The 12783-nt window shown below is 41.1% G+C and overlaps 1 protein-coding gene and 1 long non-coding RNA gene across 2 annotated transcripts; one reads left to right on the forward strand and one right to left on the reverse strand.

Moving 5' to 3' along the window:
- Positions 1-2339: 2339 nt before the first annotated feature.
- On the forward strand, positions 2340-5869 carry LOC114570125 (uncharacterized). The gene is made up of 3 exons (XR_003694475.1): positions 2340-2410; positions 2495-2563; positions 3263-5869. It is a non-coding gene; the product is annotated as an uncharacterized LOC114570125 (long non-coding RNA).
- A 3281-nt stretch (positions 5870-9150) lies between these two features.
- Positions 9151-9699, reverse strand: LOC114570220 (zinc finger BED domain-containing protein 4-like). The gene is made up of 2 exons (XM_028600472.1): positions 9432-9699; positions 9151-9349 (listed from the first exon to the last, which is right to left on the reverse strand). The coding sequence occupies exons 1-2, from the start codon at positions 9647-9649 to the stop codon at positions 9151-9153; spliced, it is 417 nt and encodes a 138-aa protein (XP_028456273.1). The 5' UTR covers positions 9650-9699.
- Positions 9700-12783: the final 3084 nt, after the last annotated feature.

Raw genomic sequence — 12783 nt, forward strand, 5'->3', positions numbered from 1 at the left:
TACAAAAAACAACGTAACATGAGACACAGCCATCTTCTAATAGTAAACAAACCGGGAACTATGTTCTCAGACAGGCTTGCTGTGAGCATATCACTCCGCCCAAGTACTATATTCTTCCGCCTGAGAATACAGTTCTCGGTTTGTTGACAGTTAGAAGGCTAGGCTAGTGTTGTAGGGGTGAACTAGCCAGCTAGCAAACTGCACACAATGGCAGACAATGCTAATATTGTCGACCTGATTTTGGCAAAGCTATTTGAAAGTCTTCCTTACCAGGATAAACTTAGAATTAAACAGCAGGGTTAGATCAACACTTAAAATTGATTTAATGCAAAAGATAGGGCAAAGTAACAGGTCTGTTCAGCTCTGGTATGACAGAGTTAGCTGGCTGACTGGAAGTGCTGTGACAAAGAAAATGTACTGCTGGCCATGCCTCTTGATGAAACCTTCTCACGGATATTATAAATTATTATTATAATAATTATATTATTATTATTTATTATTATTATTACTATATAATTTAATTATTACATTATTATTATTATATATTATTATAATATTAATATAAATAAATGGACAATTTTTATGATGTAGGCCAAAAATGAGCTTCCCCTCTTTGAATGACCGGCAGCCGCCACTGCACTAGAAGTGGATATCCATATCCATATCCATATCCAAAAATATATAAATCTTAAAGAACTTGATCCATTTTGAAACTGGAATTATAAATTAATTAAGCAAAAACCCATTACCCCTGACACTCCTCATCCGAATCTGTTAATGTTTCAAATTTGAGGCCCAATTTGTATCAACCGATTTCAAATGTATAAAGTATTTGTACCATTTCCAACAAAACCCTCTGGAATTCCTTTTTTAGTTTGTTTCCTCGTCAATCTAATCACCTCATCATCCTTATCCTCCGCCTGGCTGGTCAGGTTGTAGGTGTCACATTCACGACGCTTATCTAGAAATTAGACAATTCACCTTAAAACAAAAACAATTCAACAATATTTTGACTTGGAAATGTATTTAATTTTCTATTCATCTACCCAAAACTTGCCTGAAGTAATTTCTATTTTGATTAATGAGAATGTCATCCAGTCATCCTGGTATTTTGTTTTGTCCTTTATAGCTTTTTCTGTTTTTGTAGCGTTCATTTTATGTGGCCATCTGATGGTTTTCATTTCTCTGGCGATCCAACTGTCAGGAACTACACCCTCCTCCTCTCGGGTAACCTCCCTCCAAACAGCCCTTGTGTACATGACCTGGAAAGGAAAGCATGCATGTTACTTTAAGTTTTTTTCATTTTAGTTAAAAGTTCAGAGGTTGAGAGGGTTTGGACATGCACGGAAGAGCGATGAGGGTTACATTGGGAGTAGGATATTGTGATGACAGAGAGATGCCCGGGGAGGTTTATGGATGCAGTGAGAAAGGACATGAAGGAGTCACCAAGGAAGATACAAAAAACAGACGGATGGAAACAGGTGATCAGCTATGATGATCCCTGATGGAATCTAGCTAAAAGAATAAGAAAATTGAACCTTAATATGTGTGTTCCAGACCATGGTGAAGGGGTATGAGGACAAAACCACCAGCTTCTTGTGGGAGGCAAGCCTCCTTCCGGAACAGATTCCTTTCTTGCAGTAGTGCATTTTTCATCCTGACATGACCATTTCCTATGCACACTATGTTCAGAAGTCCAGAGCTACACGGTTGGTGAAATAATCTCCCGCTCCTCACGTGTTTCTTGACTTGTTGCAGGTAGTTTTCAAATGGAAAACAGGAAATGTCATTTAAGGAACAGTTGAAGTGTCTGGCATCCTCTTGGAGATGAATTAGTGCATGTACATTGTATACAGGAAAAGTCTTGCCATACAGGTCAGCACATGACAAAATGTTTGACTAGTTCATGAGAATATTGGAGATAGGCACTTCGAATCCGCTCATCTGACTCTAGCATTATCGACATGGATACCGTCAAGGACGACAACACCGTTTTCAAAACCACAGGACCTTTGTACAGCAAAAACTGCCGTAGTTCAGTGGCTTTCCACCTATCAAGTTCATGCAAACCCCACGGTTGTCAAGAAAATTCACTTCCCTCTCAGTGCAATTAGTTTTTGAGAAATTGCATCCTTTTGCCTCACAGATAAAAGACAGACTTTTGGGCCACGTGTAGCCAGGTTTAATAATGAGAAACACTATTTAGCTGTCTAACAAAGTCACAAAAGGGTTAACTTATTTTCGTATCCTTGATTGACTTGAAAGTGAGCAAATAGGTGAACTCTATGAGGCAGTGAGCTGACCAATCAGCTGCCAGCTAGGCTTCGTTACAGTTACGCCTCTAGTTTTGCGTCTCTGCACGTTCTTTTGGCACTTGCACTCGAGCAGAGGAGACTGCGTTATCCACTTGGTGAGGAAAAGAACAACATGGAATGAATTAAGCAAGGTCCGTAATCATTATTGCTTATACTGACAATATCTTGTTACAATATAGAGTGTAAAAGAGAGCTGTGCTGCATCCACGGTGGTCACAGGGCCAGAGGCAGTAAAATCCACTAAAACGGTGAGTTGTTTATCTGGCGGTAGGCCTCTGAGCTGCTAGCATTCATGCTAACAGGCCAGGCTTTTGGTGCCCATTTGTATTTAACCTAGCCTACTGTGTTCATATGGTAATAGCGTGATTAGCCACAATAGGCTAGCGGAATACTGGCTATGCCTGTGAAACCAACAAATTAGTTTGTTTGTGGGTTACAAAAAAGGGAAAAAAAGAAATGTTACCTCTTCATACTGTTGCTAAATAGTTTTTTAAATAATGATGTTAAAAATTGTGGATTTAATTGTAGTTACTGGAGCTTAAAGAGGTGAATTTTTAGTGCATCCCCCCCACTGTTACCGGTGCAGAGGGGGGATAAAAAAGCACGCTAACGCCTTAATGCCTCTGATTCAAAGTGATACAAGTTGATCAATGTTTACATGCAATTCATGCAGTTTTATTCTTCATACTGTTAATGTCATGAAACCTGGATTAGTAAAATGTGCTTTTATGGAGGATGCAATTTTTGATGTAAATTTACTTTTGATAGTAGATCGAGAGATTCATATAGTTTTGATACCTATAAAGAAACATGAGAGCTGTTGTACAATGAAATTTTTATATTGCATTATAGGTGTACTGAAATATTATCTCATATTTTGTAGTAGCCTGTAGCAGTCCATTTCTCCACTGAATGGTAACTGAGAAATGATTTGACCTTATTTATAGGTCAGGTTTTGGTAAAGAGTCGGGAACATTGTACAGAGATCCTTCCCACGGGGTGATACGGATCCACAAGTTCCAGACGTTCCATCAGAAGATTCATTCCCAGTCCGGGTGGCTGGGTGGCGAGCCAACCGTGTCGTGACTCTGACTTTAGACGAATTGTCAGGATCATCTTCTTCATTTTCATCGTGGTAGGACAAACACTAACACAAGCTGAAAAAAGGGCCCCAACGGTGAAAACTGGACTCTTGTCAACAAAGGCAAGTCGAACCGAGGATGAACTGAGCTCAAAGAAACTGAAAAAGGTTTTCTTTATTACGTGCGCACTTTATTATTTTAGTTTGTTATTTTTCATGAACGTGTTTTTTTTTAATCTATGTTCCAGTCCTGTGCATTTAATACAGGTTATGTAAACTGTCATTCCGGTGTGGTATTCATTTTATTGGTATTCAATTCTCAGGCTCTTAACAATTTAGCATCTTCTGATTCTGGTCCAAATCCGTATTAATGATAACCTCTAAGACTACTTTTGACTACTAAACCTATGTACATTACTACTACTACCTCATAATAAGGGTTACACACGAGTTAATTAAATTAACAGGCACCTAACTGGACTTCCGGTGGGCTTAGACCAAAACAGAGAAACGAGCCAACAACCGAGAACGAGGAGGAGGCTAGTATTAGCTCAAACTGGCATAGCCGCCGTGCTCGCTTTCTCGCCTTTTCATTTAGCCCAGTTATTTCCAAGACTCAACATTAAACTGTATGGATGCTACTATAGACGGATAACGTGGGTTTGTTTACACATCGGGTTAATCAGCTGATGTCTTTTGAAGATAAGTATGTATCATAACTGTAACTCCTCTAACATAAAAATAATGAGTTGGAATGTCAGGGGTCTTCGGAAAATTACAAAGTTAATACAAGTTATGAGTAGGATTAGACATCTCAAATTTAAAATCATATTTTTGCAGGAAACCCACCTGACAACTGCAGACTTAAAGCGTGTACAGAGCAGATGGCCTGGCCAAGTAATATATGCATGTTATAATAATTATGCAAGGGGAGTGCTTATTCTTATTCACCGGACAATACAATTGCAGATTGTTAAAACTATCTCAGGTGGAAGATATGTTATCGTCCAATGCAATATCCTATCAATGACATGGAACCTAGTTAGTATTTATGGTCCCAATAAGGATAACCCCAGTTTCTATAGGAATATATTTCTTGACTTGGCTACCATGAAGGGATATTTTATTTTAGGAGGGGACTTCAATTGTGCTTTAAATCCAACAATAGATTGTTCAACGGGCTGTGACATGGGTAAAACACAAACTAGAGAACTACTGAAACAGTTTATAGAGGATCTTAATCTAGTTGACGTCTGGAGAGAACGGAATCCTGATAAAAATCATTACTTCTGTTATACAAGTACACACAAATCACCCATGATGCACTGGGCTGAGCGGCTGCCTGTGGAGGCTCGATGCTGGAGGATTTGGCGTCACCTTTCAATATAGACTATTTCATTATTTCCAGGGAACTCTTACCCAACGTTAGCGAATGCTGGTATGATGGTATTGTGATAAGTGACCATGCTGCTGTATCACTCAAAATCCAAATCAACAAAATTGTCCATAGCCCACCTAATTGGAGATTCCAGGCGATATAAACATTCTAAGCTTTTGTTGACACTATTGACTCTAAAATTGACAGCTTCTTTGCACTAAATACTGATGAAACTAGTGCTTGTACCAGATGGGAAGCATTTAAGGCGTTCATCAGGGGAGAGATTATTAGTTACATCAGCTATAAAGCAAAACACTATAAATTGGAAATGGTACATTTGGAAAATCAAATGAAAACGTTGGAAAATTACCTGTATGTAAAAGATGATGATTTAAAACAAAAGGAATTGCTTATATTTAGAGCTAAATATAATAAAATGTCCACAGATGAAAGTGCCAAAAGTTTAATGTGGTTGAAGCAAGCCTACCATGATCAAGGAGAGAATGCTGGAAAACTTTTAGCTTGGAGAATCAAAAAACAACAAACTGACCGAGCAATAAATAGTACATAAATAGGACACCGCAAGGGGAATTTAACGATAGACCCGCTGGAAATAAATACATGCTTCAAAGAGTTTTATGAATCCTTATATAGATCAGAATGCAACCAAGACTCAGATGCGCAGGAAACATTTCTTCATCAGCTTCAGTTTGAGTTACTATGTGACAACATAAAAAATGAATTGGATAGGAATATAACAGCCGAGGAGTTTTCAGAGGCAATCCAAAATATGAATAGTGGTAAGGCACCTGGGAATTTTATAAAACATTTAAAACTAAATGAGTAGAGCCACTTCTAAATATGTTTAAAGAATGCTTCCTGGAAGGAACTCTTCCACCCACTATGAGATTAGCTGTAATAACCCTCATCCAAAAACCAGGCAAACCATCCACAGAGTGCTCGTTGTTTAGGCCAATCAGTCTGATGTGTAGTGATACTAAAATACTATGTAAAATATGGCGTTATATTACTGTCACTAGTCAAGAGCGCATTATTTCAATTTGAGAGCATTTCTCACTGATATTACGCTCAAAACCTTGCTCTCACACTCAAATATTCACTGCTCGTGCTTGGATTTGCTCTGCTTGTGCTCAAACTTTCTGCTTAGACTCATATGTTGTTGTATGGACAGATTTCCTGCTCTCAGCTTCGAACCTTCTCCTCGCACTCAGGCTGATTCTGCTCGCTTGCAAATTTTCTGCTCTTGGATCTCCTGCGCGCTTGGTTTTGTGTTATAACCCTGCCAAAAGTCAACAAGCAATAGAATGCCAGCTGTAGTGTTGACCAATGAAATGATCCCTGCCCCGTTGAGGGTGCGTTCACTTTACGTTAGAACGTCTGTTGAGGGCGGCTGCACTGTAACCGATAACTGTAACCAAGTTTATACAGTGGGGGAAATAAGTATTTGACCCCTTGCTGATTTTGCAGGTTTGCCCACTTACAAAGAATGCAAAAATCTACAATTGTAATCATATGTACATTCTAACAGGGAAAGACAGAATCCCAAAGAAAATTCCAGAAAATCACATCATATGAATTTATTAAAGTTGATAACCATCTGATGAGGAAAAACAAGTATTTGACCCCCTGGACAAACAGCAAGTATTCTGGCTCCTACAAGCCAGTTAGTCTTTCTTTAAGACACAGCCCCAATCCGAACCAATTATCTACATCAAATACACCTGCCTCACCTCGATACCTGTATGAAAGACACCTGTCAACACCCAAACAACCAGCATCCAACATCACCACCATGGGCAAGACCAAAGAGCTTTCTACGGACATCAGGGACAAGATTGTTGATCTGCACAAGGCTGGGATGGGCTACAAGAGAATCGGAAAGCAACTTGGAGAGAAAAGATCAACTGTCGGTGCAGTTATCAGGAAATGTAAGAAGCACCACACCACCGCCAACCTCCCTCGGTCTGGGCCTCCACACAAGATCTTGCCTCGTGGGGTGTCCCTGATCATGCGAACGGTGAGGAATCATCCCAAAACCACAAGGGGGGAACTGATGAATCAACTGAAGGCAGCTGGGACCACAATTACAAAAAGAAACGGTTGGTAACACACACGCCGTCATGGATTGAAATCCTGCAGCGCACGCAAGGTCCCCCTGCTCAAGAAGAAACATGTACAGGCCCGCATGAAGTTCGCCATTCACCACCTGGACGACTCAGAAGAGGCCTGGAAGAAGGTGATGTGGTCAGATGAGACCAAAATAGAACTTTTTGGCCTCAACTCAACTCGTCATGTTTGGAGGGCAAAGAACACCGAGTACAACCCAAAGAACACCATCCCCACCGTCAAGCATGGTGGTGGCAACATCATGCTTTGGGGGTGCTTTTCAGCCAAGGGGACGGGACAACTCCATCGTATTGAGGGGAGGATGGACGGGGCCATGTATCGTGGAATTCTGGACCGACATCTCCTTCCCTCAGTGAGAGAGCTGAAGATGGGTCGAGGATGGGTGTTTCAGCACGACAACGACCCTAAGCACACCGCCAAAGCAACAAAAGAGTGGCTGAAGAAGAAGCACATCAAGGTTCTGGAGTGGCCTAGCCAGTCTCCAGACCTGAATCCGATTTAAAATCTTTGGAGGGAGCTTAAAATTCGAGTTCCCAGGCGACAACCTCGGAACCTGAATGATTTGGAGGCTGTCTGCAGGGAGGAGTGGGCCAACATCCCTGCCGAAATGTGCACAAACCTTGTCACCAACTATAAAAACCGTTTGACATCTGTGCTGGCCAATAATGGCTTTTCTACAAAATATTAACATGCTGTTTGTCCAGGGGGTCAAATACTTGTTTTTCCTCATCAGATGGTTATCAATTTTAATAAATTCATATGATGTGATTTTCTGGAATTTTCTTTGGGATTCTGTCTTTCACTGTTAGAATGTACATATGATTAAAATTGTAGATTTTTGCATTCTTTGTAAGTGGGCAAAACTGCAAAATCATCAAGGGGTCAAATACTTATTTCCCCCACTGTATACCCCCGCGCCGTTCATAGCTTTATTATAAGTATATGTCAACAATATGCACAGAATGGTCGACGCACTTTCACCTGCACCCATCAGGAAACGGGAGAAAGCTTTGAAGTGGGACATATGAAGTTATGTCCACAACTACGAGGGTGAGTAACATAACTTAAGCACCTAGCTAGCTAGCTAACATTAGTGATGGGCGAACGGAGCCTTGTGAAGCCTCTGAAGCTTCTTCCTGATTGTATCGCAAAATGATCCGAAGCATCAAAGCATCGAAGAAAACACAGTGACATCTGCTGGTCAGCAAAATGACAGTGGCTATGAACTCGACACAGACAAAACGAAACTTATAACATGAACATAGGAGAGACAGAATGGACACATGCACATGGAATGACATGACTGAACTTGAATGAAATGACATGAACATGACATGACTGAATTAAAAATATAAAGCCTGTGTTTCAACATTTGAATATAACATTATAATATAATGATATAAACTACTGTGATCACGATTTGAGGATGTTTAAATACGGCTAAATATGGATTAAATAAACAGCAGCAACAATGCCACCTTCTACCGCTACGTATAATTGCATACAGGTGTATGTAGGTAGGCTAATTGATAAGTTAATCAAATACATTGCAAGCCACTCATATACCCCGCGATGTTCCAGTAAATTGTAACGGGCCATTGGTAAGCACGTAGCGACATGAAGCGAAGCTTGTGAATGCTTAGCCTACTACACATGCCTTTTTAATAGTTCTCGTCTCGCAACATAGCCTACGTTGGAGGAAAGGCAACGTTGATGCCTGAGGTATAATTCCAACTACCGTTACATATGGAGCAGGTGTATCATGCTTATTATAGATGTATGACAAACACGTGTCTAGTCTATTCCGTAATAATTCTTGCAACAAAGTTGTTTTACTACAATTATTGCTGAGTAACCTAGACACGTGGCAACACGTTTTGAGCAGTAACCAAATATAGAATGCAGTTGCAGCAGAGGCATAGGCTATATACAGGGTTGCTACAATTCAGAAAGCATAAAGGGGTTTGTGGAAAGTACTTGTGATACAGGTCTATGTGAAATACAAGAGGTCGTTTGTGTGTAAGTGCTTGTGTACAAAGGAGGTTTGGGGAAGGTGCTTGTGATACAGGTCTATGTGAAATACAAGAGGTCGTTTGTGTGTAAGTGCTTGTGTACAAAGGTTTGGGGAAGGTGCTTGTGCAGTAACGGGGATTGTGAATGACAGTTTGGGGAATGCTTATTGTGTACTTGTTTTCCTTTCCAGATTTTTATTGAGAAACAAAATGTGTTCAACGGTGCTGGAGGCGGTTTTGTCGGCTGCTGACTACTTCCCCAGCCTTGGAGAAGACCCTCTCACATGGCACTGAGGATGCTGGAGTGCACAGATAGCGCATGGCTATTTGAGAGACATGTGGAAAGACAAGGTGGTGCCTTTCCCAGTATTTAAGAGGGTCCTCTGACCTAGGCAAATGTGGGTCTTTCAAATACCTGTAAGCAGAAGGAAAATACTATTTATGTCATTATAATTCTTCTTATGTCTGTAGGGAAACCACCAATCCCAACAATTTACCTCTGGACCTCGGCAATGGCACTGGCTGTTGCGTTGGAACCACGTTGTGTGCCAACGTGGCTGTCAAGCAGGCCCCAGAGATTGTCCTCCTGCTCTGAAGACTCCTGTGAGGATGGTGGTGGTGGTGGGGATGTTGGTGGTGGTGGAATGATGTTTGCACATTCCCTGGTGAGTCTCTCCACTGCAGCCTGAGACGAGTTTGCACTGCAGAACCCCATCTCCTTGTACCTGGGGGTCCAAAAGACTTTCCACACTGAGAGCAGTCATTTTTGCGACCATGCCAAATTTATCATTGAGTACCTACTTTACCTGGGGTCCACAAGTGTTGCCACACTGAGAGCAGTCATTTTTTCAACAATGGCAAACTTGTCATTTAGAGTGCTTTGCACATTACTGGCCAGTTTCTGCGCCAGTGGGTTTTGTTGTACACAGTCTGCCATTACGATGTCTTAACATCTTCACCATCGGAATGACTTTGGAGCCAGACACTCGTTCTTCAGACAGTTCGACAGTGGCCAGGTGGAATGGCTTCAGAACCAGCAGACACTGCTGGATAGACTCGTATTCTTCTGCTGAAAAGGGAGTGATGTCATTAGTTAGATTAGCCAAAGTTGCTCCCAAAGGCTCTCGCAGGTCATGGATCCTCTGCAGCATGGCATAGGTGCTATTCCACCTTGTATCCACTTCTTGGATTGGCTTCAGCCTCTGCTGAACCCATCTGTAGCTGGATTTCGCACAGTTTTTCCTTGGCAGTTGTGCTGCATTTAAAAAGATGCACAATGCGGCGTGCACAAGACCGCATTTCTTCCAGCTCAGGGGTTAGAGCAAGGGATTGCTTCACCACAAGGTTTAAAACATGTGCAAAACAGGGGACATGGCGGAGATGTAACTGATTAGCACATGCAATCATGTTCGTCGGTCACCAAGCTTGTTACCTTCCTTGTAATTCCCCAGTCTGTCATAAGGGCTGACTTTGCTTCAGCAATGTTAGCTGCTGTGTGCGTGTCAGGGAACCTCCTCACTCCTAAAAGCACAGTGGAAAGCTTGGCCTCTGCTGTGACATAGTGGCACGTTACTGCCAAGTAGGCATCCATGTTTATAGATGTCCACGTCTGCAGTCAGGCTTACTGTGGATGCCTTCCCGAGCTCAGCCACAGCCTTCTCCTTGGTGTCCTCATATTTTTTCTGCAGCATTGCCTTCAAGGTCTTCCTCCCAGGGATAACATATGTGGGATCCAGGAGATTAACAAAGGCCTTGAACCCTGCATTCTCCACAATGCTCAGTGGCTGGGCATCCACCACCACCATCTCCAGCAAGGCTTCATCCAGCTCCATTTTCCTGGACACTGTCACACAAGAAGCATCATTTGAATGACAATATTAATTCAGTAATTATTCATTACTTCATTATTATGCAGCAAATGTATATGTTTATAAAATATATATATCTGACAGTTGCTTTTTGTGTGTTTGCATGTTTTAAATGTGAATTCTGAGCCTTAACAAATAATACATTCTGCCAGTGTTTGGGACACACAACGTAGCCATGACGTAGGCCTAGCATAATGTTTGAAGAAAGACACCACAACTAAAAACTGAAGTGAGCATTGTGTTTGAATTAGGTGACATTAAAGGATATAAAGCGATCAAGGGTGGCGATCAAGGTGATTTCTGCAAGGAGTGGGGACTGCAGCTAGTGATATCCTTTCGCCCAGTTTGGTGCGTGTTCCTTCCTGGTGGGGTGAGACAAGATTAATAGGCTGTGTGTTGTATAATGATCACAATAATGAAACAAAATGAAACAAACCAAACGAAGGACCCGAATGAACATTGCCTTGAATGTTGGCGCTGGGTGGAGCATTAGATATTGCAGCTGCTGCTGCTTCGTGTTTTGCACGGAGGTGCCTCAACATTGAAGATGTATTATTGTTGTATGCTAGTTCTTGTGGGCATATTAAACCCCGAACCTTAAAATAATGCAAAAAGTGTGACTGTTTAGAGATAGCCAATAGTTTATTTCATAAACCGGTATTAAAAAACAACTGCAGCCGACATTCTAACTCTTAACGTGAAAAAGCTTAATGTGGTTTAATGTACCTAAGCAATGATCAATGCTTACCAAATTTCTCTCTCATATTGCTCCTCATAACCACTGAAAACTGTCAAAAAATCTAAACCAAAGTCCAATTATTATGGACGTTATGTGACTGATAACTGACTGTTTAGTGTTTTCACGTTAAGCGTTAAAATGTCCCAGCTGCAGTTGAGGGAAACTGTAGCCTATAACTGTATATTGGAATTTTCATTTTGTATAGCCTTTACAAGCCTATATTTGAACCCTTAAAATATTTAACCAAATATGCATTCACTGTTTCTTTATAGCCTGATGCTGATTTCATAATCATGAACTGCCAGCCCAATTTCAGTGAAAAGGGGACATCTAAGGGGAGAACTGAGAGGAAGATCATCAACTTTCTAAAAAGATTTCTTGCAGGAGGTTGAAATGTCAGGTACTATATACTTTATAGTGTGCATACACAATTACACATAACACCATTTGAATGTACAGAGCACATATACACATTCTTGGATAATACATTTTTTAAGACAATACTGTAAGTTTGAATAGCTTCTCTTTCATGTTATTTGAAATATACATCAATCGCAGATGGGGAGACAGACTCCTCTTGCAGTGCCACACGTGCTCCAGTGGATGACGGGGCAGTCCCACATCCCCATGCTCCCTGATGAAAAGAGACATTTCAAAATAACATGCAACTTTGACGACAACTGCAGGGAGCGACTAGGAGATCACTCGGTTTGCTACCCATTTGTGAGTGCATGCACTCAGACTGTGACTTTTCCAGTACAGCATCTTAGCACTTACACTGACTTTAGAAGAATCATGAGTGAAGCAGTTAAATATGGTGGTGGATTCAATAGAGTTTAACAAAACTAGGTCTACTCAAAGCAATTACTGCTACTGTTAGTAATACATCCAAAAGGGTGCCACTCCTGAAGTGCCTTTTTTTACTGGTCCGTTAGTAAACTTAATGGGATGTTTTTGCCAAGTTCAAAATTGTAACAAGCTAAGAAGTTCATGTTTAAATGTCATTGTTGGTTGGACACAACGTGCAAGTATCGTGTGTACAAGTCACGACCATGTGACTGAGAATGTTCCATAGGATCAAGAGTTCTCTGAAGTTCTTCCAGGGCTTCATCATCCAGTGGGCATACAATTTCTGGAACCACAACTGTACCGTTAGAGTCTCCTCGCAGTATTGCACTCTCCCATTCAATGCCTGGATCTTGAAGTTCCTACAAATCCAACAAAAAAACAATTCGAATAAAT

Source organism: Perca flavescens, chromosome 15 (genome assembly GCF_004354835.1).
Source record: "Perca flavescens isolate YP-PL-M2 chromosome 15, PFLA_1.0, whole genome shotgun sequence".
NCBI lineage: Eukaryota > Metazoa > Chordata > Actinopteri > Perciformes > Percidae > Perca > Perca flavescens.

Excerpts from the sequence above, each read along its gene's own strand:
- LOC114570220 (XM_028600472.1), bottom strand. The coding sequence starts at position 9,649 with ATGGGGTTCTGCAGTGCAAACTCGTCTCAGGCTGCAGTGGAGAGACTC. Across the intron at positions 9,350-9,431 it reads GCCATTGCCGAGGTCCAGAG|GTATTTGAAAGACCCACATT; the intron begins GTAAATTGTTGG and ends TTCTGCTTACAG.